Source organism: Periophthalmus magnuspinnatus, chromosome 2 (assembly GCF_009829125.3).
Source record: "Periophthalmus magnuspinnatus isolate fPerMag1 chromosome 2, fPerMag1.2.pri, whole genome shotgun sequence".
NCBI lineage: Eukaryota > Metazoa > Chordata > Actinopteri > Gobiiformes > Gobiidae > Periophthalmus > Periophthalmus magnuspinnatus.
In genome coordinates, this window is record NC_047127.1 from 2,632,459 (window position 1) to 2,660,169 (window position 27,711).

General features: G+C 43.7%; 1 protein-coding gene across 2 annotated transcripts in view; it reads left to right on the forward strand.

Moving 5' to 3' along the window:
* Positions 1 to 5,038: 5,038 nt before the first annotated feature.
* kcnh7 (potassium channel, voltage gated eag related subfamily H, member 7) overlaps positions 5,039 to 27,711 on the forward strand; it is a 90,620-nt gene continuing 67,947 nt past the window's right edge. For both annotated transcript variants that reach the window (XM_033980881.2, XM_055227315.1), the window contains exons 1-2: positions 5,039 to 5,140; positions 6,168 to 6,398. In XM_033980881.2, the coding sequence (XP_033836772.1) occupies positions 5,065 to 5,140; positions 6,168 to 6,398 (307 nt within the window). In that variant the 5' untranslated portion in view covers positions 5,039 to 5,064. The remainder of the gene's footprint in view (positions 5,141 to 6,167; positions 6,399 to 27,711) is intronic.

Below are 27,711 nucleotides of genomic sequence, written 5' to 3' on the forward strand. Positions count from 1 at the left end.
TTTTTGTGTCTGTAAATCAAGATATAAACGTTAATAACAGACAAATCAGATGCCTTCATTCCCCGAGGCTTCTCCCGTTAGCGTTAGCAACAGGTTTGACAGACAGAATTCGCCGAAGTCCCTTAAATGCGCCCTTCGAACTGTGCATTTAAGGGTTTACGTTACTTCGGGCGCAACAAGGCCTCTCCCATTTCTATGGATGTCGACTGTAAACGAAGCGTGCATCCGAGCAGACTTCACGCGCCGCGCCTACGCAAAAAAAAGACGAAAATGGAGCATGCTACGCAATACACGTTCAAATGTAAGTACTGGTTTATGTCACCTACAACAGTGCGACATGAAACTGTTAAAATGTGAGTGAAGATCTGTCTGAGGCGACTCGACCTCGGTGAAGTCCTGTTCGTTTGCGTTTTGTCGTAAAGGCCGACGGGGTTTTGTTCCTACCGGTCGTGGAGAGCTGGGTCGGAGACGGAGGAGCAGAGTGGTTCCAAAGTGCGGGATCGCGGTGGATACACGGACGAATAAACCGGGAGCGTGACATGAAGAAAAAACGGAAAATGACAAGAAAACTGGAAGGTGACAAGACGATCTGGCCCCTGAGTGTTGGATCCTCAGTCGTTTTTGTCCTCACAGGTGAACGCAGGTGTGTGGAGGCGGCGCCAGAGTCTCCGCCCACCTCCAGGCTCAAACGCAGAAGAGACGGGGGAAAACGGCACAGGACACACAAAAAAACCCAAATCCTGACAGGTTTACAGTAATCGTGCAACTGACCAAACGGTGAGCGGAATTATCCCTTACACTTGTATATTAGCGTAGCTGTTGTGATGTTTAATATTGGTCCTTATTTAAGAATATTCTTTCGTCTTTAGGGAGCGACGAGCAGACGGCACTTATTCACCGGCAACAAATTCTCCGCAATCGCACAGATGGCGGTTGAAGTACGCGCCGTGTTGCATTTCAGCACGAAGGCGGCTACACGGAGGAGTACACTTCGTCGGACGGGTACTTCAAACGGTACATCGAAGGGTACTTTGAATGGTACATTTAGCGAATTGTGACACGACCAGAGTTGCTAAGCGCTCGCTCCCTGCTAAACCAGCAATGCGAGCGGAAAGGGGCGTTAACTTCAACAACCTCGCTCCCGATTGGCTCTTTGGTTGCTAAGACACGCGCGGTCGTATTTCCAAACATGACACTCCGCTCCAAATTAGCCGCTATGACTGCTAGCGTCGACGAGCTCGTGGTGACGTCACTTCTTTACACAGTCTGTGCGTTTAAAGGGAGCGTTTTCCGGTGTTAAACTTCCAACTAAATCACAGCTAAAAATATAAAGTGTTACGTCAGTGAAAATTGTGCCAAACAAATTTTAAAAAGGTCAAATTTAAAGGTCAGCGAATTAGCGAAGGCCCGTCCCGTTTAAAATCTTCCTCTAATTCCAAAATAAAAAACGTTCACGCTCTCATGAATAACACTGTAAAATCGGTGTTCCCCTACTCCTATCCGTCTACAGTACGCAGTTAATTAATACTGTCACTCCCCTTTAATGCGCGTATAACCTAAGGACAGACCTACCCTTTAACTCCGACTGTACGGCTCTGAGTCAGTGAGTCAAGCCCGAGTGCGACGCAGAAACAGCCGCGTTAATATCATTCCCGTTTATAAAAAGTTGCAAGCAGGCAACAAATGCAGATTAAAGGTTATAAATATTCAAAATCGACCAGGCGTGGACGAGCGGAATAGGCAGAGATGGGGCCGCGGGCGCCGTGTTTCCGCCGCAGAGTGAGAAGGCGGAAACACGGCGTTGTCTTTGTGTGAAACTCACTGTAGGCAAGACTCTTTGTGAAACTAAAAGGTCATGAGTACTCAGAGCGTACGCCGCGTTTACCCATCTCCACAATCTGAAGAGCGGCGGGTTTTTTTTTCAATGGAGCAGATGGTGAGGAGCAAGGAGGAGACGGAGGACAGATGTTCTACCTGGATCTTGTTTTTTTTTTTTTTTTTTTTTTAGATGTGCACGCAAAAAAGTCAGTGTGTGAAAGAGTTTAAAGGGTTCATATTTTTTTTGTTTCATTCACACATGTTTAACACACAAAAAACTGCATATTTACGTTGAGTTCTCTCAAACCGAAAACGCTCTGTTCCACCTTGTGATGTCATCAAGTGCTAATCCAGGAAGTGCTCCGCTGTGTTTTTAAACTCCACACGCCTTCATTTCTAGAATCGTTTGGATCATTTCAGCTCTGAAATAATCGCACAATCTCTACTGAACTAAAGGTAAAAGGAGCTGTTAAAAACTGTTGAAAACTACCACTTGATGACATCACAAGGTGGAACAGAGCGTTTTGAGGTTTGGAGATGTAACAGACTAATAATAAAGTGTGACTCAAACATGTGTGAATGAAACAAAACACAACTCCAGGTCTGTTTTTGAGGAGTGTAATACAGGACCTTTAGCAAAGCATCAAACTGAAAACGCTCTGTTCCACCTTGTGATGTCATCATGTGGTAATACAGGAAGTGCTCCGCTGTGTTTTTAAAAGTCGTTTATTACATGAAACTGACGCTTCTTAGCTTTAATCCAAGTTATAATGTCGCTCCCTCCTCAAAAACAGACCTGCAGTTGTGTTTTGTTTCATTCACACATGTTTGAGTCACACTTGTATGGAGTTTAAAAACACAGTGGAGCACTTCCTGTATCACCACATGATGACATCACAAGGTGGAACAGAGCGTTTTCTGCATTATAAGAGAAGAACGCAGTCTAAAGCATGTGTGAATGAGGAGGAAACGGGATTATAACACGATTAAAACTTCAGAGCAGTTGTAATATTGAACCTTTAAGATGCAGATTGAAAGTGAAAGGAAAAGGTAAAGAGCAAAGTGGAAATAAATTGGGACGAACGAAGCATGGAGGTGTTAAACTCGCTGTCCGGACTGTTTATCTCTGGACGTCTGTATTAGTTAGCTCCAGAAAAGGGACGACTTTAACTAGTTCAGTGCCAGGTGTTTTAATTAAAGGCACCACTGAGCAGGAAAATGAACCCTGTGACATTCTCAGGAGCCTAAATATACGAATCATCTCTGCAAAACGCTCAGAAACCAGACTGATGTTTCTCCAGCACCATGGACAGCTCCACCCTGTCCTTCTCCTCCTCCTCCTCCTCCTCCTCCTCCTCCTCCTGTTTTTTTTTTTTTTTTTTCTTCCCTTTGGCTGAGAGTGACAGTGGAGAGGCCCGCGCGCTTTTTATGCAAACCACGCGCTTGGAAAGTAAAGAGGTAACCGGAGGCGAGTAAAGACATTTAAAACAGGCCCCTTAATCGCGCGCGCCGAGAGCTCTCCTTTAACGAGCCACACGATCCACCTGCGTGCCGCGCCCTGACGTCACCCCCGCGCTTCACGCCAGGTGACGTATGACATGGAAAGTGTTAGAAGCGATGCGTTCTGACTGAATAAATCGGTGAAAAACGCTAAAAAACTGCGAGAGAAAGTGCTTTTACGCGTGTTCTGTGCTGCTTTTGGTGTGTATCCAACGCGCAACAGCGACTTTACGCATGTGTAGCGTCTGAAATATGAAATAATACGCGTTTTTTCGAGGTTTAACTGACTTAAGTGTGCTTTAAGTGGATGGTAAATTGGCTCGTACAAAATAAAACTGCCAGACAAAGTGTTTTTGCGCATGTGCTGAGCTGCCCTTTGTTTGAGTCCAACTCGTAACAGCGACTTTACGCATGTGTTTGATCTGAAATATGAAATAATAGTCCTTTTTTCATGGTTGAATCTACTTAAGTGTGTTTTAAGTGGATGCAATTTGGGTCATACAATAAAAAAACTGCAAGACAAAGTGTTTTTGCGCATGTCCTGTGCGGCTTTTGGTGTGTATCCAACGCGCAACAGCGACTTTACGCATGTTTAGCGTCTAAAATATGAAATAATAGTCGTTTTTTCGAGGTTGAATTGACTTAACCGCGCTTTAAGTGGATGCAAATTGTCTCATGCGCAAAAAACACCTTCTCTTGCAGTTTTTTTGTATGTTCTGTGCAGCTTGTGGTTTGTATCCAACGCGCAACAGCGACTTTACGCGTGTGCCACGTCTTAAATATGAAAAATACGCGTTTTTTCCAGGTTGAATTGATTTAAACGCGCTTTAAGTTGATTCAAATTGGCTCTCACACAAAAAACTACAACGCTCAACAGCGACTTTACGCATGTGCAGCGTCTGAAACATGAAATAATAGTCATTTTTTCCAGGTTGAGTTGACTTAGCCGCGCTTTAAGAGGATGCAAATTGTCTCACGCGCAAAAACACTATGTCTTACAGTTTTGTTTTGTTTTTGTAAATTCTGCGCGACTTGTGGTTTGTACCCAACGCGCAACAGCGACTTTACGCACGAGTTTTATCTGAAATATGAAATAATAGTCATTTTTTTCGACACTGACTTGACTTAACCGCGCTTTAAGTGGATGCAAATTGTCTCATAAATCTCCCCGGCCTCACCAAACCCTCGTCTAAGGTAACGCCTGCGTAATGGTGCACCCAGCGCAGCCTCCTCCTCCTCCTCCTCCTCCTCTCCCTCTCTCCCTCTCTCTCTCCTGCGCTTTGTCTACGTCTACGCACGCATCCATGTGGGCTTCTCCCTCCAGTCTGTAGTGCGCCTCTCCGCAGCAGAAGAAGCAGAAGCAGAAGCAGAAGCAGCAGCCATTGGCCTCGCGACAAAAGCCCCCCACGCTGCCAGACGCGCACAGCCTCTCCATCCCCGACACAAAGACTCAAAAGCGCGCAGGGGGGATTCAGAACAGAACACGGGGGGAGATGTTGGCGGAACTACGCGCTAAAGACTCTCTTCGTTCCAGCTCCCGTTCGGCCAGAAGCGCAGAGGAGGCACGGCGATGCGCGCAGCCGGGGAGTTGAAATAAGGGAGTAAAAAAAAAAAAAAAAAGGAGTCGCTGTTTTCTCACGAGGATGACTGACTGGTGACAAAGAAAACGGGGAGCCCCTCTGGATTCGGGAGCAACAACTTGACGGGAGGGATTTTTCAGGGATTGGATTTTTTCAACCGGGAACCATGCCTGTCCGGAGGGGTCATGTCGCGCCACAGAACACGTTTTTGGGAGTGATTATTCGGAAATTCGAGGGACAAAGTGAGTGTGTTTGGATGGAGAAGTGTGTGTTTGGATGGAGGTGTGTGTGTGCGTGTGTGTGTGTGTGTGTGGGTGCTGCGCGGCTCCAGGCTCCAAAAACAAACGTCTTTAATAAAAACACACACACACGCCAGGCCCGTTACGCGCGACGTAAGTGACTTTAAGTTGACACAGTTTGAGTTTTTTTAACACAATGAGACTCCGCGAGCGCGTGAGCTGCGATTAAACTTCAATCAAGAGACGTGACATGCGCAGTGAGGGTTTAATGAGCACGGCCCACAATGCACAGCGGCACAGAGTTTGTGTTTGTGTGTTTGATTTGGACCAGAGGGTTTAGTATGATGTGTGTCTGATGTTGTGTTGTGTCTCTTTGTGTTGTGTCAGATGTTGTGTTTTGTCTGTTGTTGTGTTGTGTCTGATATTGTGTTGTGTCTGATGTTGGGTTGTGTCTCTGTGTCGTGTCTGATGTTGTGTCTGATATTGTGTTGTGTCTGATGTTGTGTTTTGTCTGATATTGTGTTGTGTCTGTTGTTGTGTCTGATATTGTGTTGTGTCTGATGTTGTGTTTTGTCTGATATTGTGTTGTGTTTTGGTGATGTGTATCTCTGTGTTGTGTCTCTTTGTGTTGTGTCTGATGTTGTGTGTCTTTGTGTTGTCTGATATTGCGTTGTGTCTGATGTTGTCTCTTTTTGTTGTGTCTGATGTTGTGTCTCTTTGTGTTGTTTGATATTGTGTTGTCTCTTTGTGTTGTGTCTGTTGTTGTGTCTGATATTGTGTCTTTGCGTTGTGTCTAACATTGCGTCTCTTTGTGTTGTGTTCCTCTTTGCGTTGTTTCTGACATGTTGTGTCCCTCTTTGCGTTGTTTCTGACATGTTGTGTTCCTCTTTGCGTGTTGTGTTCCTCTTTGCGTTGTTTCTGACATGTTGTGTTCCTCTTTGCGTTGTTTCTGACATGTTGTGTTCCTCTTTGCGTGTTGTGTTCCTCTTTGCGTTGTTTCTGACATGTTGTGCTCCTCTTTGCGTTCCAGATAAAAAGTTCATCATCGCTAACGCCCGTGTGCAGAACTGTGCGATCATCTACTGTAACGATGGCTTCTGTGAGATGACGGGCTTCTCTCGTCCCGACGTCATGCAGCGTCCGTGCACGTGCGACTTCCTCCACGGTCAGTTCACCAGTCGGCACGCCGTGGCTCAGGTGGCTCAGGCTCTGCTGGGGTCCGAGGAGCGGAAGGTGGAGATCATGTACCACCGCAAAGATGGTGAGTCCAACGTTCTAAAAATAACCCACAGTAGACGAAATCCGCGAAGTATCAGCTTTATTTTGACATTATTCTATATGTTTTTGTCTGTAAAACCCCTCACCACACACTTTATACACTTTTCTCACACAGGCGTTAACATTTTCTCACATTTCTCTCTTGTTTAAACACAAAGTTCAAACCTTCGTAGGCGCCTTTGTCCGTGCACGGGACGGGACGGACTGTACAGGTAGAGAAGAGCAGGGTTGGAGGCGGGAGAGCTGAGCGGGTCCAGGGAGCAAAATATCCAGTTTAGCAAAGTCAAAAAGCGAAAAAACATGAACAGAGCCGAGCAGGGAATACCACAGAGATACACGGACGATCTGGTGCCGAGTGTCAGGTCCTGGCTCCTCTTATTCTGCCCAGGTGCAGCTGATTGTCGATTAACCCCAGGTGTGTGTGGGAGGAGCCAAAATCTCCGCCCACCTCCAGGCTCAGACACAAGAGGGAGGAAGGAAAGTATTTAAAAAAAAGGGGCAGGACCGACAGGGATCATGACAGAACGGGATTCTGTTTAACCGGAAGTGCCACGACGAGGAAGGTTTAGCAGCATTTAGAGCAGAGGTGCACAAACTCTTTTCACCGAGGGTCATATCTTAAAAAATATTCGAGACATACTTTAAATAAGGCTTGAAATGTTATTATTAGGTCTGTAAAACCACGCAGTGTGACGTTATTTAGGTTATATTTTGGTAGATTTACTCAAATTTGCTGTAAAAAAGTGCTGATTATGATCAACTGAAAGCCTGAGGGCCGCTAAAAATTGATCTGCGGGCCGCATTTCGCTCTCGGGCCTTAGTTTGGACACCCACGAATCCGCTGTAAAAGTAGGTGGGGCCAAATAAACTCAAATTTGCCATAAAAAATAGTGATTATGATCAACTGAAAGCCTGAGGGCCGCTAGAAATTGTTCTACGGGCCGCATTTCGCCCCCGGGCCGTAGTTTGGACACTCATAATTTAGCTGTAAAAGTGGGCGGGGCTGGTTAAGCTCGATACAGAGATGTAAATTACCCACATCGCACCTGCGCACGAGTCCAGAGCGCTCACGAAATCCAACCCAGAGACTCTGACAGTGGTAGTTTTTGGTTCCGTGTCTGCTCTATTTGCGCCGGTGAATTTGTGCGTGTGTGTGTGCGTCACGTGTGTGTTTGTGCGTTCTCATCTTGAGGCCCAAGGCGTAGACTAGCAGCTGTGTTCGCTCTTTCGCTCAGCTCTTTCGGTCCCGGCTCCTGCGCCTCGGCTTCATTAGCTGCTCGGGCCGTGGTGGTGGATGTGGCTCACTTCCCTGTAGGTTTGTGCGGAGACAGGTGTGCGCTCCTCTTCCTCCTCTTCCTCCTCTCTCTTTCTTCAACCCCTCTCCGCTCTAACGTTAGCGTGCGTTCACGGTGTGCGAACGTGGCCGCTTTAAAAGGCGTTTTGGATGCGCGTGCGGAGCGTCTGCGCTGCTCATGAATAGTGGATGTCGTCCGGGCGTGTTCTATTGATTTAAAGAGTTACAAGGTGAGCTTTAAAGTGAAAGTTTAAACCAGATGATTCTAATGTCAGGGTTCACGCGGAGTTTATGCACCGACCTCGGACAATGACACAGCAGGAAGTAATAGGATAACGCTTACTTGCATAATACTCGGAGATTCATATAGTGCGACATTACACACGCCACATGTTACTTATACTGTACATATACACTGACCGGCAAAGGATTAATTCTTTTTTTTTTTACAACTTTCTACATTTTATATACAAACACAAGACATCAAATATATTCAGAAAAATATATAGAATTATGCAGTAAAGAAAATAAAATACTCTACTACTGCTAATAAATAAATAAAAAAACAACAACCTTTATTTATTTATTCTTTATTGTTAGGGACCGTGCACAAATTCATTAATCTTACAAAAGAAAAAAAAAAGATTTGTACCAGATTTAGCGAGTTATTTCACGTTTTTTCTTTACTACATAATTCCATATCTCTTACTTCGTATATTTGATGTCTTCTGTGTGTATTTAAATGTCAAAAGTAGTAAATACACGAGCAGGTGAAGAGATGAAACGCTCGCGGATGTGTTTTGAAGAAGCGTGAATTTAAATAAACTGATAAAACGCTCTGTAATAATGTCGTTTTCTCATCATAAACAGACCTGGAGTTGTGTTTTGTTTCATTTACGCATGTTTAACACACAAAAAAACTGCATATTTAGGCTGAGTTCTTCTCTCAAACTGAAAAAACGCTCTGTTCCACCTTGTGATGTCATCATGTGGTAATCCAGGAAGTGCTCCACTGTGTTTTTAAACTCCACACAGAGGAACAGAGGAGTGTTTTCAGCCTAAATCTGCAGGTTTTTTGTGTTAAACATGTGTGAATGAGACAAAACACAACTCCAGGTGTGTTTTTAAGGAGGTAACAGCATTAAAACACGACTTAAACCTCACTAGAGTACATTTTGTGTACTATAGCGCCTTTAAATGTCGACAGCATTTCATATGATGCATGGGGCCCACTTTTTCCATTCCAGTTTTATATTTCATCGTTGTATTAAATCGTACTTGGCGAGATTGCTTCATAAATCGAGTGTCTTTGTGGAGCTTGAACAGTGAGACTCCCGTGCGCAGCAGGTGAAAAGGGGCCCGGCGGGACAAAGGTGACACAGATTGGGTAGAGACGGTTTACGCAGCACTTTGAAACGATAGCATCCTCGGAGGACTGGACGTTTGAGGAGGTCAGAGGTCAAAGCGGAGGACAGAGCTGAGGAAAGCGCTTGAGGGAGCAGGAGGACATGTGCGCTCTGATTGGCGGCGGCGGCGGGGGGGGGGGGCTGGGCTGAGCTCGTGACCCCCGGGGATCAGCTGTGAGAGCGCTCTTGCCTCTTTTCGTTCACCTCTGTCTGATACGCGGTCCTCCTCTCCTCTTAGGCCATATGGGAATGTTTGTTAAGCTAATTAACCTCGCCGTTTTCAGACCGCACGCCTCCTTAGGATGTACAGTAATCTCGCGGACATTACACGGCGAGTGAATGGAGTCGTTAAGCTCCAGAAGCGGGGCCATAGCAGGTCTGGAACCTCTCGGCCGCTGCGCTCCGTCAGCCGGAGCAGGGGTTCGGTCCACATTGATCTGCTGAGCAAACAGCATTAATGAGGACACAAATACCTTGATGTTGCATTGATCTTCAAACTGGTGCATTGGAGAGGGGGAATCGATGTCGGCCCCTGCGCCCTCCCTGCGCCGCCCGGCCCACTGGAGCCTAGGATAAAAAGACCTGCAGCCCGAGAAAAGGCCTCATTACCATCTCGGTCTGCGCGCCTCTAATTACCTCAGTGTTTTCCTCTTACTAGACCCCGGCACCTCCAGGGAAGGTCAGACAACTGTTTTCGCTGGCCGGGAAGCTCTTACACGCTTTACCGAACAACTAAACTCCTCCTGCTTATTCTGTGTTGTTGTTGTCGTTGTTGCCGTTGTATTTTCCACCAAATCCGCACAAACATGAAATTTCGAGAAGTTATTAAGTCCAAGAACAGCGTCTGTAATCCTCGGAGTCATCGTTCTATCTGGTGGGCGCAGATTTCCCGAGCTCGCGGCACCTCTCTTTAACGTCGGCGTTGGCGTTTTGGGTTCGTCGGCCGGTGGCTCGGACGCTGGGGGTTTGCGCGAGCCAATCTTCTCCGGTTTAATCCTCCGACCCGGGTCCGCATAACCGCATTGGGCGCTGTCCTTTTGCAGCGCGTGAAGGAGAGGTTTTGGTCAGCACATTCCCGGACACGTTCATAATCCGTTCTGAGTTGCGGCGTCACAGAAGTGGCCTTTGTGCTTTACGGTGCAGAGTCTGTATCTGGCCCCAACGCTGCCATTAAAATCCATTCAGTCCTCCGCGCTCCACGCTTTACCCTCGACCTTGTCAGCGTTTCCATATTAGAACTTCACGCCGTTTATCACTCGCGCTATTGTCGTTTCCCCAGGTTCAGCGTTATTGCTTTGACGGACAGGACTTGGTGTTTAATAAGGCTTTTGGTCCGAGCTGTTTAACTGCGCGTTTCCATGGAGATATTACAGTTTTTGCCCGGAAAGGTTCAAGGTTTCTTTATAAGTACCCGAGGGAATAGACTGCGTAAAGAAGCGGACTAAGTGAGTGTGACGTCACCCTACAGTCAAATGAAGCTCGTCGGGGCCAGCGGGAGCGACCTCGAGGGGAAAGACGACGCATCATTTGTCTGTTATTAATGTTCAGAGTGAAATAAAAGCACCGGGATCACGTAGAGCGGGTTAATACGAATATTTAAGACGAAAACGACGAGTCTGACAGCAGCAGGTACAGAGAGAGAGGACACAGTTTTTCAATAGAAAGTGAATTGAAGCCAGAGTTGATGGAGCTGGAAGAGTGCACATGGTCACTTCCTGTTTGGAGCGCGGCGGTTAGCACGTTAGCTATGTCCATTTGTATATACAGTTTATTCCCGTGGGTGAATGTTCCCTGGTGTGTCATTATTAAACACATTTTTCTAGTATTTATTTCATTTTATTCATCAGACCTTTTTTTCCAGAGTTTTTAACCATGTTCTAGTTGTTTTTTCTCATTGAGCTTGTTGTATTTGGAGTGATTCTTGTTTGAGTTTAATCTTTATTGTCGACTATTTTCAAGACGCCATTTTGTTGGTCTACCCCCGTTTTCACCGTCACTGTGACGTACACACCCACTCTCCTCTCTCATCTCCTCTCTTGTCTCCCCGTCTCCTCATTCTCATTTCCTCCCTCATCTCCTTGTTCTCGTTTTCTCTCTCATTTCCTCTCTCATCTCCTCTCTCGTCTCCTCTCTCGTCTCCTCTCTCGTCTCCTCTCTCATTTCCTCTCTCATCTCCTCTCTCATTTCCTCTCTCATCTCCTCATTCTCATTTCCTCTCTCATCTCCCCGTCTCCTCATTCTCATGTTCTCTCTCGTCTCCTCTCTCATTTCCTCCCTCATCCCCTCGTTCTCGTTTTCTCTCTCGTCTCCTTTCTTGTCTTTGCTCTCATCTCCTCGTTTTCTCTCTTGTCTCCTCTCCCATCTCCTCTCTCATCTCCTCTCTCATTTCCTCTCTCATTTCCCCTCTTGTCTCCTCTCTCATCTCCTCGTTTTCTCTCTTGTCTCCTCTCCCATCTCCTCTCTCATCTCCTCTCTCATTTCCTCTCTCATCTCCCCGTCTCCTCGTTCTCATTTTCTCTCTCGTCTCCTCGTTCTCATTTCCTCTCTTGTCTCCTCGTTCTCCTTTCCTTTTTGTCTCCTTTGTCATCTTCTCTCTCATTTCCTCTCTCATCTTCTCTCTCCTCTCTTTTCCTCTCTCATTTCCTTTCTCATCTCCCCATCTTCTCTCTCATTTCCTCTCTCATCTTCTCTCTCCTCTCTTTTCCTCTCTCATTTCCTTTCTCATCTCCTCGTTCTCAGCTACACGACTCTTTATTTGTGATGTTTACGGCGACGTCGGCTCCATTGGACACCGCAGTTTTCTAACGTGAACTCGGCTTGAACTGTTTCTTTTAAGTCGTTTTAGATCAATATTCTGATTTAAAACGTGTAAATCATAACATAAGAGATGAGAACTGTAGAGACACAAGCACAAATAGGGCAAGGCCAACACAGATCTGAGCTGTAACCCGACCTGGCGGTGTCACCTGCTTGTAGATAAGTTTAATGCTGCGCTGTGGAACATTCTAGGCGCCGTTAAGTCAAAGTGTGTTGTGTTTTGATCCTGGTTTAATCTCTGTTACCGTGTTAGCATGTTAGCTGTGACGCACGGAGCTATTTTGCGCCGCTTTGTTGTCAACACTAGTTTCTATTTTTGATTTGGAAAAGACACAGAAGTTACAAACATAGATTTTGTTTTCATGATTGAGTTCAATACGTCTGTAAATAGGCACGTTTGAAACCGAGACGGGAAGTAACTGAATAAATGTACTGGAAATACTTATTCTGGATACACATTTAGAGTAACTGTATTCAGGTGCAGTTACTTTTTTATTAAGTGGTATTCAGAGTACAACTACTTTACTAAAATCAAAGGACTTCATCTGTAATTTTGGCTTTGAAAAATATAAACTACACCTCTGACAGTTTGTACGTGTGAGTGTGAGCAACAAAAATACTTCTTTTTATAAGTATACGTCATGTTTTTATCCTAGAACATAATGCGACGCTGTGTAAAAGTATTATTCTAAGTACTCCGAATACAGTACTCTGATTACAAAATACATTTTAATTTGGATATTCAGTATTCTGTAAATACATTTTGAAAGTATTCTTCCATCACTGTGTATAAATAAACTTAATAAACATAACTATATGCGTATTACACTTTTCTTGACAACCTGAGGCACTATTTTGTCTGTAAAACCCGTAGATTTGTATAAAGAGTTTACGGCAAAACCTAAGACATTTTGCATATGTGACTTATACAAAACAGCAACAGTAGCTCCTCTGATCTGAAGGTTGGTGGTTCGAATCCCACTCTCGACATTTAATTTAACTTTATTTATTTATTTATTTACTTATTTATCTATCTGTCTCTCTATTTATCTATCTATCTATCTATCTATCTGTCTCTCTCTATTCATTTATTTATCTATCTATCTGTCTGTCTGTCTCTCTATTTATTTATTTATTCAGGACATGTTAATGGACAGACATGACTTGAGAGACATGAACTTAAACACGCTGGATTATGGCCAAAAGCATTTTTCCATACACTGGGGGTCACAGAAGGTTCAAAATAAAAATTGCACAATTCCCATAGTTGCACAATCCAGTCATTGCACATCCCACATATTGCACATTACACTCATTGCACATTACATTCATTGCACAGTTCCCATTATTGCACCATCCAAAATATTGCACATCCCACACATTGCACATCCCACACATTGCACATTCCACTCATTGCACATTCCACTCATTGCACATTCCACATATTGCACATTCCACACATTGCACATTCCACACATTGCACATTCCACACATTGCACATTCCACTCATTGCACATTCCACTCATTGCACATTCCACATATTGCACATTCCACTCATTGCACATTCCACTCATTGCACATCCCACATATTGCACATTACGCTCATTGCACATTACATTCATTGCACAGTTCCCATTATTGCACCATCCAAAATATTGCACATCCCACACATTGCACATCCCACACATTGCACATTCCACACATTGCACATTCCACTCATTGCACATTACACTCATTGCACAGTTCCCATTATTGCACCATCCAAAATATTGCACATTCCACACATTGCACATTCCACACATTGCACATTCCACATATTGCACATTACACTCATTGCACATTACATTCATTGCACAGTTCCCATTATTGCACCATCCAAAATATTGCACATCCCACACATTGCACATCCCACACATTGCACATCCCACACATTGCACATTCCACACATTGCACATTCCACATATTGCACATTACACTCATTGCACAGTTCCCATTATTGCACCATCCAAAATATTGCACATTCCACTCATTGCACATTCCACTCATTGCACATTACATTCATTGCACAGTTCACATTATTGCACTGAACAAAATATTGCACGTTTCCATTTATTGCACAGACCTTATTTACATTTTATACCCGCCTCCTTCATATTTGCCTTTACCTGCAAAATATGATGTAAACATCATGGGTAGAGCAGTACAATCCACTGACCACAGGTTGTCGGTGCGATTCCAGCTCCCACAGATGAACGCTGTTGTTGTGTCATTGGGCAAGACACTTGACCCGCCTCACCCCCAGTGTGTATGTACGCTCTTGTATGAATGTGTGTGTGTGAATAGGTGAGTTGTTCCTTAATTTAAATCGCTTTGTGTGGCCGTTTACCGTGCAAAAAGTGTAGTCATGCGTTTTTATTTTGTCTCTTTCTTGGACAAGTATGAAAAATTATCCTAGACCAACGCTCGGAATAAACAAACATCATCGACTCATCATCATCAGAACCTTTTACTATTATTTTCCCTGAAGTAAAACGCTAAACTCGCGGCTCACGGCTGCAGCATTGAGCTAATATCGTGTCCCAGTCTCTCTCCGTTTCATCTGTATAAACACGTCCTTTATACTGTCTCATCCGAACACTATCAAAGTCTATGGGAGCTATAATGGGACACATCAGTGAGCGTCTGTGGAGCCAAAATAGAAATCAGACACAAGAGTCGCAATAATAAAGATGGACGTTTGCGGCTCGCAGTGGGACTCTCGGTTTTCAGAGCTGTGGATTTGAAACGCAACTTTGCACAACGGAACGATCTTTAGGAATAAGTCACGTCAGGTAAAAGGCAGGAGTTTAAAGGCGTCGCGGAGGCTAACCAGCTACATGCTAATCAGCAACGTGGCAACCAGCTGCGTCTTAACCAGCTACGTCCCAATCAGCTGCTTACTAACCAGCTACGTGCTAAACAGCTGCGTCGTAACCACCTACATGCTAACCAGTTACGTTCTAACCAACTATGTGCTAACCAGCTGCGTTCTAACCAGCTACGTGCTCACCAGCTACGTGCTAACCAGCTGCGTTCTAACCAGCTACGTCCTTACCAGATACGTGATAACTAGCTACGTGCTAAGTAATGTCTATAACGCGGTTGTTTTAAGTCCAAAAAGGCCGTTTAAAATGTAAGATTCTGCTAAATGTTTTAATAACTTCACGGTTTATAAAGTTTCAGATACATATTTGAATAAAAAATAAATTATAGGTCTTGCTGTCATAGTTACTACCCTAGACTGAAGTGAGTGTGACGTCACCACAGCGTTCGGCTCAAATGAAGCTCATCGAGGCTAGCACTTATAGCGGCTAATTTGGAGCCGAGTCCCATATTTGTAATTCCGACTGTGAGTATCATAGCAACCAAAGAGCCAATCCAGAGCGAGGTAACGCCCCTTCCTGCCCACAATGCTGGCTTAGCATGGAGCAACGCTGTCAATCAAACCTGTTGCTAACGCTAGCAGACGCAACCTCGGGGAAAAACGGCTGATTTGTCTGTTATTAATGTTCATATCTTGATTTACAGACACAATAGTGAAATAAAACCCCAGGATCATGCAGTTTTTATACTTTAGTCTGTCTGTATTATTAGATTATACGGCAAATTAAAGAAGCTAAGAAGGAGTATTTACTAAGAAGTACTCTTGAAAGTTCTGTTCTAAGCACAAACGCAGCTCAAATGTCACGTTATAAATAAAATAAACTGGATTCTGCGTTAACAATCCTCTAAAACGCCCTCTTTTCTTGCCTCTGTGTGACTGTAATCAGCTGCTCGTGATTAGCCGCGTCTGCACAGTTCTTGTATAAATAGTGTATATCTGGCCAGAAGGGAGCCCGGCGCTAATGGGAACATACTGAGCTCTTCAATAATTCATCGAGGCTGTAAACTACTCTTAAGTTATTAGTCTGGAAACATGCCGTGATCATGTGACAGGACAGGGCCGCACCTGACCAGCTGTGTTTTGTAAGCTAGCTGGTTTATTTTACGCGTAGACGACACTTTGGGGAATTGGTTCGGTGATCGTTGAGTTTTAATGAGGTTTTTAACGCGATGAAATCAGTTTTAAGGTGACAGTGGCTCAGTTGGTAGAGCGTTTGCCCACTGATCCACAGGTTGGCGGTTCTCACCCCTCTGCAACGTGCTAACCAGCTACGTGCTAACAAATCCTTAACACAGTTGTCCAAAAGTCTAAAAATGCAAGATTCTGCTAAATGTTTTTATAACTTTCAGAAACAGGCTTTAATTGTTGTCATTAGTTAACATAGCATAGCAACCACAGAGCCAATCCGGAGCGAGGCTGTTGAATGTAAACGCCCCTTTCCCGCCCACACCACTGGTTTAGCAGGGAGCAGACGCTTAGCAACGCTGTCAATCAAACCTGTTGCTAACGCTAGCGGGTGCAACCTCAGGGAAAGAAAACGCCTGATTTGTCTGTTGTTAATGTTCAAATCTTGATTTCACGGGTTAATACGAACATTTATGACCAAAATGACGAGTCTGACAGCATTTTTTCAATAGAAAGTGAATTGGAGCCAGAGTTGGCAGCTAGCACGTTAGTTATGTCCATTTGTTTACCATATTATCCGGACTTTTTTTCATAGTTTGGCCGGGGGTGTGACTCAGAAGCAATTTATATGTGGAATATATGTTTTTTTATTCATTATTATGCATTTTTTGGCTGATGCGACTTTGATTTTGAAGTAAATTTGAAGTAAATATCTCGTTTTTTTAGTTCGACGTCTTTTCTTCGATTTGTCCCTGTAGAAAATTGCTTCACATAATTATAACTTTAACGTCCTTAACTCCAGAGCTCCACGTTGCCAGTATCGTGCTCAAGAATCGTTCTGTTCGACTTGGTTTCTTCGTTATCTCGAGCCCAGTGAAACGAGCCGCGCTTCAGTAAATAAGCTCTCGTCTAAAAACAGGAGGGAATATCCAGATATCAGATGGCCTCTGTTTTCGGAAGCTTCCTTTTGAATCCCCATCCACCATCTTGATTTGCGAGCTCCGTTTGTCTTCCTCCTCAGTGATTCTTAAACGATACGCAGATCCTGAGTATTACTTTCAGCTGACAGACGGAAAATTGTGTTCTCCCAGTGTCATCTGTCCCGTTTCCGAGTCGGGAGCGCTCGGAACGCCGCTGCATGTGGAGGAAATGGGCTGTGACTTTGAATGGACCCTTTCGATCTTCAGTTGATCTGTGGAGTCGCAAACACTTCGATCTCTTCTGCTTCGCTCTGGATCTCATTTTGCGTGGCTTCGGGAGTGGGCTGCTGTGCATTACTGTCGTTGGTAATTCTCAAGGGAAGCAGATTTGGTTCGATTTTGTCGGTTTCTGTGAGATGAAACGCCTCAAACGAACTGATTTATGTTTTAATGTTGTTTCCTCGTCACAAACGGACCTGCATATTTTGAGTTTGAGTTTTTGTCTGAAACTGAAAACGGTCTGTTGCACCTTGTGATGTCATCAAGTGGTAATACAGGAAGTGCTCCACTGTGGTTTAATAATAATAAAATAGTAATAATAATAATGATAAAAATAGTCAGTTATGCAGAAATGAAGAGTGATCTAAGTTATAAACATATACACAAAAATAATAATAATAATAATAAGAACAGTAACAATAATAATAATAATAATAATAATAATAATAATAATAATAATAATAATAATTTAGGAGCCATTTTTAACAAAGAAAACTCAGGAAAAAGTAAATATATAACAGAGGGGAAACAAAATACATAGTAGTAGTAATAATAATAGTAATAATAATAATAAATACATAAATAAATAATAAATTTGATAAGATCTTAAGCTAAAAGGAGCTGTAAACTCCCACTTCATGACATCACAAGGTGGAACTGAGCATTTTGAGCTTTGGAGATCGATGTACTCAGACTAATTAAGACATTTTTTCTTAAATTGTATTATAAATGGGCTATAGAAATAAAATTGAATAGAACTGAACCCATAAAGAGACATATTGAAACGCTCTTAGCACGATTTTCACTTTCGAGTATAAATTGAATTGAAATGAGCTCATTTTGTTTCCATTAGACTCGAGATGAATGTTTTCTGTGGATTATATCGACCTGAAACATCATTAACCGAATCATCCCGACAGCTGTAATGACCAGGGCTGCAGACGCACACGGACAAACATCCACGGGATTTCTCTGTTTGTGGTTTAGGTTTTTAAAAATAAGATTATGTTCAAAGATCTTGTTTTAAAATATCACTATACTGAAATACTCGCTGGCCTGGGAACGCCTTAGGGTCCCACTGGAGGAGCTGGAGGAAGTGTCTGGGGTGGGGGAAGTCGGGGCGTGCCTGCTGAAGACTGCTGCCCCCTGTGACCCGGCCCTGGAACTGAAATATGAGCTGATAAACTAATACGAGAATCATGTTTCAGGAAGGTGTTAGCAGTTTTTATGCAGAATAAACCCCCATGGAGACACAGGGAGGGCATCTGACACACATAGGGATGGCGTCTGACACACCGAGGGAGCACATCTGACACACAGGGAGGGCCTCTGACGCAAACGGACATTTCAGAACATGTTTGTACAGGTCTAAACTACAGTGTTAGCAGTTTTTATGCAGAATAAACCCCCATGGAGACACAAGGAGGGCATCTGATACACAAAGGGAGGGCATCTGACACATAGGGAGCAGTATCTGGCACACTGGGACATTTCAGAACATGTTTATACAGGTCTAAACAACAGGATTAGCAGATTTTATGCAGAATAAACCCCCATGGAGACACAGGAGAGGGCATCTGACACACGCAGGCAGGACATCGGATACATTGGGACATTTCAGAACATGTTTGTACAGATCTGGACTACAGGGTTAGCAGTTATTTATGCAGAATAAACCCCCATGGAGACAAAGAGAGGGCATCTGACACACACAGTAAGGGCATCTGACACGGAGACATTTCAGAACATGTTTGTACACTTCTAAACTACAGGGTTAGCAGTTTTTATGCAGAATAAACCCCCATGGAGACACAGAGAGAGGGCATCTGACACACAGGGACATTTCAGAACATGTTTATACAGGTCTAAACAACAGGATTAGCAGATTTTATGCAGAATAAACCCCCATGGAGACACAGGAGAGGGCATCTGACACACACAGGCAGGACATCGGACACATTAGGACATTTCAGAACATGTTTGTACAGATCTGGACTACAGGGTTAGCAGTTGTTTATGCAGAATAAACCCCCTTGGAGACACAGGGGAGGCATCTGATACACAGAGGGAGCACATCTGACACACAGGGAGGGCCTCTGACACAAACGGACATTTCAGAACATGTTTGTACAGGTCTAAACTACAGTGTTAGCAGTTTTTATGCAGAATAAACCCCCATGGAGACACAAGGAGGGCATCTGATACACATAGGGAGGGCATCTGACACATAGGGAGCAGTATCTGGCACACTGGGACATTTCAGAACATGTTTATACAGGTCTAAACAACAGGATTAGCAGTTTTTATGCAGAATAAACCCCCATGGAGACATAGGGGAGGGCATCTGACACACACAGACATTTCAAAAGAAGGATATCACTTTTTTAGGCTGGATTTTGTGTTGTTTATGGAGGACATGACGCTAGTTCAGTTGGTTGTTTCACTCTGGTCTTTCGTTTTTCCTGGATTTAAACTGTGATTTCCGTTGGATTGTGATTCCGGTCGTCTCTTTCCGCGGCTCTAAACTCTCGTGGTTAAAGCGTCTCCTCTGGACAGATGCTCAGACACAGACTCTGCCTCTTTTGTTTTCATCCTGGCTGATCTATCTGCCCATCACGCTCTCGTTTTCCCTTTGAAAAGCCTCCATGCATTACTACATAGGGTTGTCCTGGCAACTGATGAAAGGACCGCGATGTGCCGGCGCCGCTCTCGCATTCATCTGGGCACCGCGGATGGAAGCGGCGACCTGAGAGCGGGCACAGGGGCGGGTACAGGGGCGGGTACACGGTGGGCACAGGGGCGGGTACAGGGGCGGGTACACGGTGGGCACAGGGGCGGGTACAGGGGCGGGCACAGGGGCGGGCACATACCAGCCTCGCAGATTACAGTAACGCTATCTCATTTTTTGTTTTTGTTTTGAAAGAACATACCAATAAAGAAAGGGCCTGAGCATCTATAGGTGGAGCTTTTGAGGTTTGGGTGGAGCTTGTTGCCATGGAGCTACTGCTTAACCCGGAATGTTCCACAGTGCGTCGTATTAAAGGTCCTGAAATTGACTTTTGTGAGGTTTAAGTCGTGTTCTAATACTGTTATCGTCTCTAAAACAGACCTGGAGTTGTGTTTTGTTTCATTCACACATGTTTATTATTCGTCTGTTACATCTGCAAAGCTCAAAATGCGCTGTTCCACCTTGTGATGTCATCAAGTGGTTGTTTTCAAGTTAACAGTTCTTTTTTTAGCTTTTGTTCAGACGAAAATGGCGATTCCGTAGCTGAAAGCATCCGAATGATTCCAGTGAAGGTGCGTGGGGTTTAAAAACACAGTGGAGCACTTCCTGTATTACCACTTGATGACATCACAAGGTGGAACAGAGCGTTTTTTTTCAGTCTGAGAGAAGAACTCATTCTAAATATGAAGGATTTTAGTTTTAAACATGTGTGAATGAAACAAAACACAACTCCAGGTCTGTTTGTGACGAGGAAAAAACATTAGAAAAGATCAGAAACCGAGACCAGGCTGAGTCACAGGTCAGATCTGGGAAGAGGCGAGCCCACTCACTGTAAGAATACATGTTTTTTCAAGGTATTTTTGAGTAATTGATTATGTTTATCGATTTAGACATAAACATCATCGGTTGAGCAGTCAGATTCACCGACTCACAGGTTGGCGGTGCGATTCCAGCTCCCACAGATGAACACTGTTGTTGTGTCCTTGGGCAAGACACTTAACCCCCCTCGCCCCAGTGTGTGTGTGTGAACATGTGAGTGAATGGGTGAGCGGTTCCTTGATTTAAAGTGCTTTTAGTGCCTCGAAGGTGGAAAAGCGCTGTATAAAAATGTGACCGTTTAATATTTAATGTCACATTTTGGGACATTCCAGGCAAAGCGCTGGCGTAACCATGGAAACAGGCCGGCGACAGACCCCCTCAGACCGTCAAAATGTCACCTTTTTCTGGACGATAACGTTATTAAATTTAGTCTTTTTTACAAATTTACAGGTGTAATTCACAACTGACTAACAGAGTGACACAGTTTATCTCCCAGAACTCAGCTGCTAATGTTTTTATCACATTTTATTATTAGTCTGTCTATATTTCTAAAGCTCAAATTGCTCTGTTCCACCTTGTGATGTCATGAAGTGGTGGTTTTTCAAGTTAACAGCTCCTTTTTACCTTTAGTTCAGTCCAAAATGGGAATTCCCAACGCTGAAATGATCCAAAATGATTCTAGAAATGAAGGCGTGTGGAGTTTAAAAACACAAAATGGAGCACTTCCTGTATTGCCACATGATGACATCACAAGGTGGAACAGAGTGTTTTCAGTTTGAGAGAAGAACTCAGTGTAAATATGCAGGGTTTGTGAATGAAACAACAAAACACAACTCCAGGTCTGTTCGTGATGAGGAAACATTATAATAGATCAGAAAACAGTGTAATATGGGCTCTGAAAACACTCTGTTCCACCTTGTGATGTCATCATGTGGTAATACAGGAAGTGCTCCGCTGTGTTTTTAAACTCCACACACCTTCATTTCTAGAATCATTTTGGATAATAATTTCATCTCTGGAATTGCTAATCTCTACTGAACTAAAGGTAAAAGGAGCGGTTTACTTGAAAACTCCCACTTGATGACATCACAAGGTGGAACAGATTGAAACAGGTGGATTGAATCACTTAAAATCACCAAAATTCTTTATCAGAATCTCTACATTTGACGCTTTAATAGTTTTAAAAATCTCTGTAAATACTTTCTTTTTACTCTTTAAGTGCATTAAACAGAAAACATAAATACTTTTACTCGAGTAATCTTTACCCCTGTATTTGTACTTTTACTTAAGTAACAAAATGGAGTACTACTGCCTTTCTGCATTGAAAAAAAAAGTTACTATGTGGAATTTTTTTAATATAAATAAATAAATAAAAAATAAATCCTGACAAATCCCAAAACATTGAATTTTATTTAAATTTTGACATTATGAGATAAACTAATTACACATTTACTAAAGAATCAAGGTTAAAAGGTAAAAGTTAAGCTGAAAACTACCACTTGATGACATCACAAGGTGGAACAGAGCATTTTGAGTGTTGGAATTTGGGCCCTTTAACTTTTTTTCATTACATAACTTCATATATGTTACTTATTTGATGTCGTTTGTGTGTATTTAAAATCTTAAAAATAAAGAAATTTAAAAAACGTACAGCGAGGGGGCGTGTCCTAAGCTTTGATTGACAGCGCGTGAACTCATCACATGATTATATGAAATAACAGAAGTGACATAAACGTTCCGTGCGGATAAACGAGCGTTGAGGGAGAGGAGTTTGAATGAGGAATGTCCCGCCGAGGTCACGTTTTAGCGTTAAGACCGACCCGCGGCGCCGCACATCCAAACGGCGCCTGCGTTCTCAGCTGCATTAATGGGCTTCCTCCTCCTCCATCTTCACCTGCGCGAGCCGTAACTCTCCAAACCACACTCAGAATTTATCACAAGGTCATTCCGATCAATATCCCATTCCGAAGGCGACCGGCTTTATCCCAGGACGTTTGTCGATACGGCGCTTTTGGGAGGAATAAGCAACATTTCTACGTTTTTAAAAAAGCGTTAAAGCGGCCATTTTGTGCAAGTTTCTGATGTGTTCTAATGTCGTTCTAAGATGTTTATGTGCATGTGTTAGGCTGATTTTTTTAAACAGAAAACACTCCGTTCCACCTTGTGATGTCATCGAGTGGTAATACAGGAAGTGCTCCACAGTGTTTTTAAGCTTTATACAGCTTTGAAAGAAAGAAAAACACAACTCCAGGTCTGTTTTTGACGAAGAAACGACAAGATAATACGACTTAAAGCTCACGAAGAGTCCGTTTAGCGCAAAATACGACCTTTAACGATCAAAAATCCACCTCTAAAGTACCGAAAATTAGAATTAAAGTGGAGTAATGTGTTTAAATCCAGGGATAATCTCATTGATACTGGATCTAAGTGCGGTTTTGATGTTTCCAGCTCTGATGAAATGATTGAATCCCTGTCAAATGGGAAGTGACAGAAGCAGCCATGCCCGTCTCCTCAGCCTCCGCTCTTTATACGAGGAGCAGTGTGTGCGCCCAGAACGTGCATTTGACCCGACTCACAGCTACGCTTAGCTCTGCACAGACGTGACTGGTCGTGTGATGTGAGAGATGTAGATTAAATCCTAACACGCTGATCGAAAATGTTAGCACGTTAGCACCTGAGTGACAGACAGGACGTCCCCCAGTGTCTCCCAGACTCCTCCCACTCTGCTCCACCCTCCTTTAGCTTTAGCCCTGCTCCACCCTCCTCCAGCCCTGCTCCACCCTCCTCCAGCCCTGCTCCATCCTCCTCCAGCCCTGCTCCATCCTCCTCCAGCCCTGCTCCATCCTCCTTTAGCCCTGCTCCAGCCCAAAAACCTTAAAAAACACTATTCTTACTGTGATCGGACTCGCCGCACCCACAGATCTGACCTGTAACTTGGCCTAATCATGTTCTAAATGGTTGCCTCAAGTGGATATACAGATGGATATTTCTATAGCGTACTGCGGAACCTTCCGGCCAAAAAGTGACATCAGCATCTCCATGGAGACAAACAGATGGCAGATGCTCCACTTAAAAAGTTACGCAGTGCTTCTTTAAATAATAGTGACAGGATCGGTCAGCGGGCACGGCTCGGTGTTCAGTGAGGTCGTTTACGCGCTGGAGACGTGTTCCCACGGCAACAGGGTCTCAAACTGACGAGTGGACGCTCCTCCCGGCCAGCAGGGGGCAGAGCGGGCGGACGGGGGGTGAGTTTGAGTCTTAAAGGGGCGTGTCGCAGCTGATGATGTCATAATGATAATTTTAAATGTAATAAACATAATGGAAAAACAAAAAGCCCATAATGTAATAAGTGTGATGAGGTTTTAATGGAACAAGTGACTCGAGGACCAGCAGATCTGTAACAGCACAGTGGCTGAGCGGCTCATGTCTCACAGCAGAGGGTTTGGTTTGATCCCCGGGTCACCAGGCCTTTCTGTGTGGAGTTTTTCATGTTTCTCCTCGTGTCTGGATGGGTTTCCTCCGGGTACTCCGGTTTCCCCCATCAACCAAAACATGAACGCCCTTCGAGACAACTGTTGTTGTGATTTTGGGCGTTACAAAAATTAATGAATTGAAAATTGAATTGAATAACAGGACTATACCTGGACTATAACAGGACTATAAAAGGACTATAAAAGGACTATAACAGGACTATAACAGGACTATAACAGGACTATAACAGGACTATAACAGGACCATAAGAGGACTATAACTGGACTATTCCAGATCTAATCTAAGACTAAACCAGGTCTAAACCAGGACTATAGCTGGACTATTCCAGGTCTAATCTAGGACTATAACAGGACTATTAACAGGACTATTCCAGGTCTAAACCAGGTCTACAACAGGACTATAAAGGGATTATTCCTGGCCTAATCTAGGACTAAATCAAATCTAAACTAGGACTATTACAGGACTATTCCAGATCTAATCTAGGACTAAACCAGATCTAAACCAGGTCTATAACAGGACTATTCCAGATCTAATCTAGGACTAAACCAGATCTAAACCAGGTCTATAACAGGACTATTCCAGATCTAATCTAGGACTAAACCAGGTCTAAACCAGAACTATAACTGGTCTATAAAAGGTCTAATCTAGGACTAAACCAGGTCTATAACAGGACTATTCCCGATCTAATCTAGGACTAAACCAGATCTAAACCAGGTCTATAACAGGGCTGTTCCAGGTCTAATCCAGGACTAAACCAGGTCTATAACTGGACTATAACAGGTCTAATCTTGGACTAAACCAGGTCTAACAGTTCCATTAAGTGTCAAATGAGGGTCTAAACCTTTATAAATGAGATTGTTCTACCCCCTTCTGCCCCCGTAGGCCCCTTCTGCCCCCGTAGACCCCTTTTGTCCCCTTTACCCCCTTTACCCCCTCTGTAGACCCGGGCCTGTCCCAGCACAGCTCTACTAAACCCCACATCACGACTCCGCACAGTTTAATCAGAGCGATGCTAAACTCCAGGCAGCAGCAGCAGCTTTGTACAGAGTGACTTTGATGGAAATGGAAACAGTGAGTTGTTAGATTCATTTGCATAGAGACCTGAGGGGGGAGCTATAGAGTCTGGACTGATCACAGCTTCTTCAGATAACTGCAGTGGACTTTTATACATTCTGAACATTGCTTGAGATGGGTGATACTGACAGAAACGGAATAACGAGCTAATAAATAAGTTCTTTTGCATCACGTCGATAACGACATTCAGACGATATTTTAAAGAATGTGACGGGAATCGGCTCGCTGTACCGCTGACGTTTAAGTCGAGAGCGGGATTTGAACCATCAACCTTCAGATCTGTGGACAAACGCTCTACCAAAACACTGCCACTGTCGCCAAAACAAAATGAACAGTCCATTAAAATTAAACACAAAAGGTCAGAATTTTCACCACGGTCCCTTATTCCCAGGGACCGTGGTGAAAATTCTGCAGGTTATCGGCGTTTGACGGAGAAACAATCGCTTTTATCGCCCTGATCGTATTATACCCTGTTATTTTGAGCGTCTGCGCGGTGCCATCAGATAAACACGCCGTTTCTATAGAGCCGCGTTTGAGTGGTGCGAGCTGACAGTGTATGGAACAGATGTCGTCGCTATCTCCACCTCATATCCTCCCATAATTCCTCTCGTGTCGTTTGCACATTTACCCGAGCGTTCATTACATTTCTATTGGATTTTTGGATTGCGGCTGTTTGTCGACATAATAGTTTCAAGTGTGAGCACGGTGTGAAATTAAATCAACCTCAGCGTGTTCTTTTCTAACTCAATCGAAAAACTTAGCTATCCAAATGTGTTTTGATCTGCATCTTATGAGAACATCCAAAACAGCGGATTTTTGTGTCGCGTTTTAGTTAAAGGGCAAGTGTTACGCTGTTTTCTGATTTTTTGTCATGTTCTAATGCTGTTTCCTCCTCAAAAACAGACCTGGAGTTGTGTTTTGTTTCATTCATTATTAGTCTGTCTATATCTCCAAACGTCAAAACGCTCCGTTCCACCTTGTGATGTCATGAAGTGGGAGTTTTTAAGTTAATAATTGCCTTTTACCTTTTATGTCAGTAGAGATTGTCAATTGTTCCAGGACTGAAATGATCCAAATGATTCTAGAAATGAAGGTGTGTGGAGTTTAAAAACACAGTGGAGCACTTCCTGTATCACCACATGATGACATCACAAGGTGGAACAGAGCGTTTTTTTCAGTTTTGAGAGAACAGCTCGGTGTAAATATGCAGGGTTTGTGCGTTAAACATGTGTGAATGAAACAAGACACAACTCCAGGTCTGTTTGTGACGAGGAAACGACATAGATCAGAAAATAGCGCGAAATTGCCGCTTTAACACAGAAACACCTTGTGATGTCATCATGTCGTAAGACAATAAACCACTGAGTAAAACACAAATCTGTTCACTCTCCCTCTCAGTTGCACCGTGTAACTTTTCTAGTGCTGGTTTCTCTACCTACTCGTCTCCATGGAGATGTTATGGCCTTGCCTGTAATGTTCCGCAGTATTACATTAAACATATCCAACTTACATTTATTCAATTACAGGTGTTTTTATTTTATTTTTTATTGCTCAAAATTCCCTTGAAACAAATGTCACATCATCAGCGTGAGCAGCGTTGCCTCTCCACAGATGTGCCCTGTAACTTGGCTCGGTCGCCTCACCTTTGTCTCTATAGATACAAACGCATAGGCTCCACCAGAAAAGTTACACAGTGCATCTTTAAATGTAAAACCCATATTACCCATAAAGGCCCAATATGACGCTATTTTTATAATGTTTCCTCGTCAAAAACAGACCCGGAGTTGTGTTTTTTTGTTTCTTTCACACGTTTAACACACAAACAAACCTGCATATTTAGGCTGAGATTTTCTCTCAAACTGAAAACACTCTGTTCCACCTTGTGATGTCATCAGGTGGCAATACAGGAAGTGCTTCGCTGTGTTTTTAAACTCCACACACCTTCATTTCTAGAATCATTTGCATTTAGATTTCAGCTCTGGAATCGCCAATTTCGACTGAACAAAAGCTAAAAGGAGCGTTAAAACTACCACTTGATGACATCACAAGGTGGAACGGAGCATTTTGAGCTTTGGAGATGTAGACCGACAAATAATAAACATGTGTGAATGAAACAAAACTCAACTCCAGGTCTGTTTTTGAGGCGGTAGCAGCATTAAAGCGCGACTTAACGCTCACACGAGTCCATTTTGCGTCGTACGGGATCTTTTTTACGGGATTTGCGTTTCCTCGTTCACATTAGCGAAGACGGCGTGTGTATTTTTGGCGCCACAGTCCCCGCGCTTTGACTGAGTCCGCGAGCCTTCCATCACGCACCATGATCTCCCAGATAACCTTTTGCAACGAGCCCACGCGGCGTCCGGCCCTTCAGACAGATTAACCCCGCTAACGCCGCTCCGCTCCAAATGAAATGTGTGCT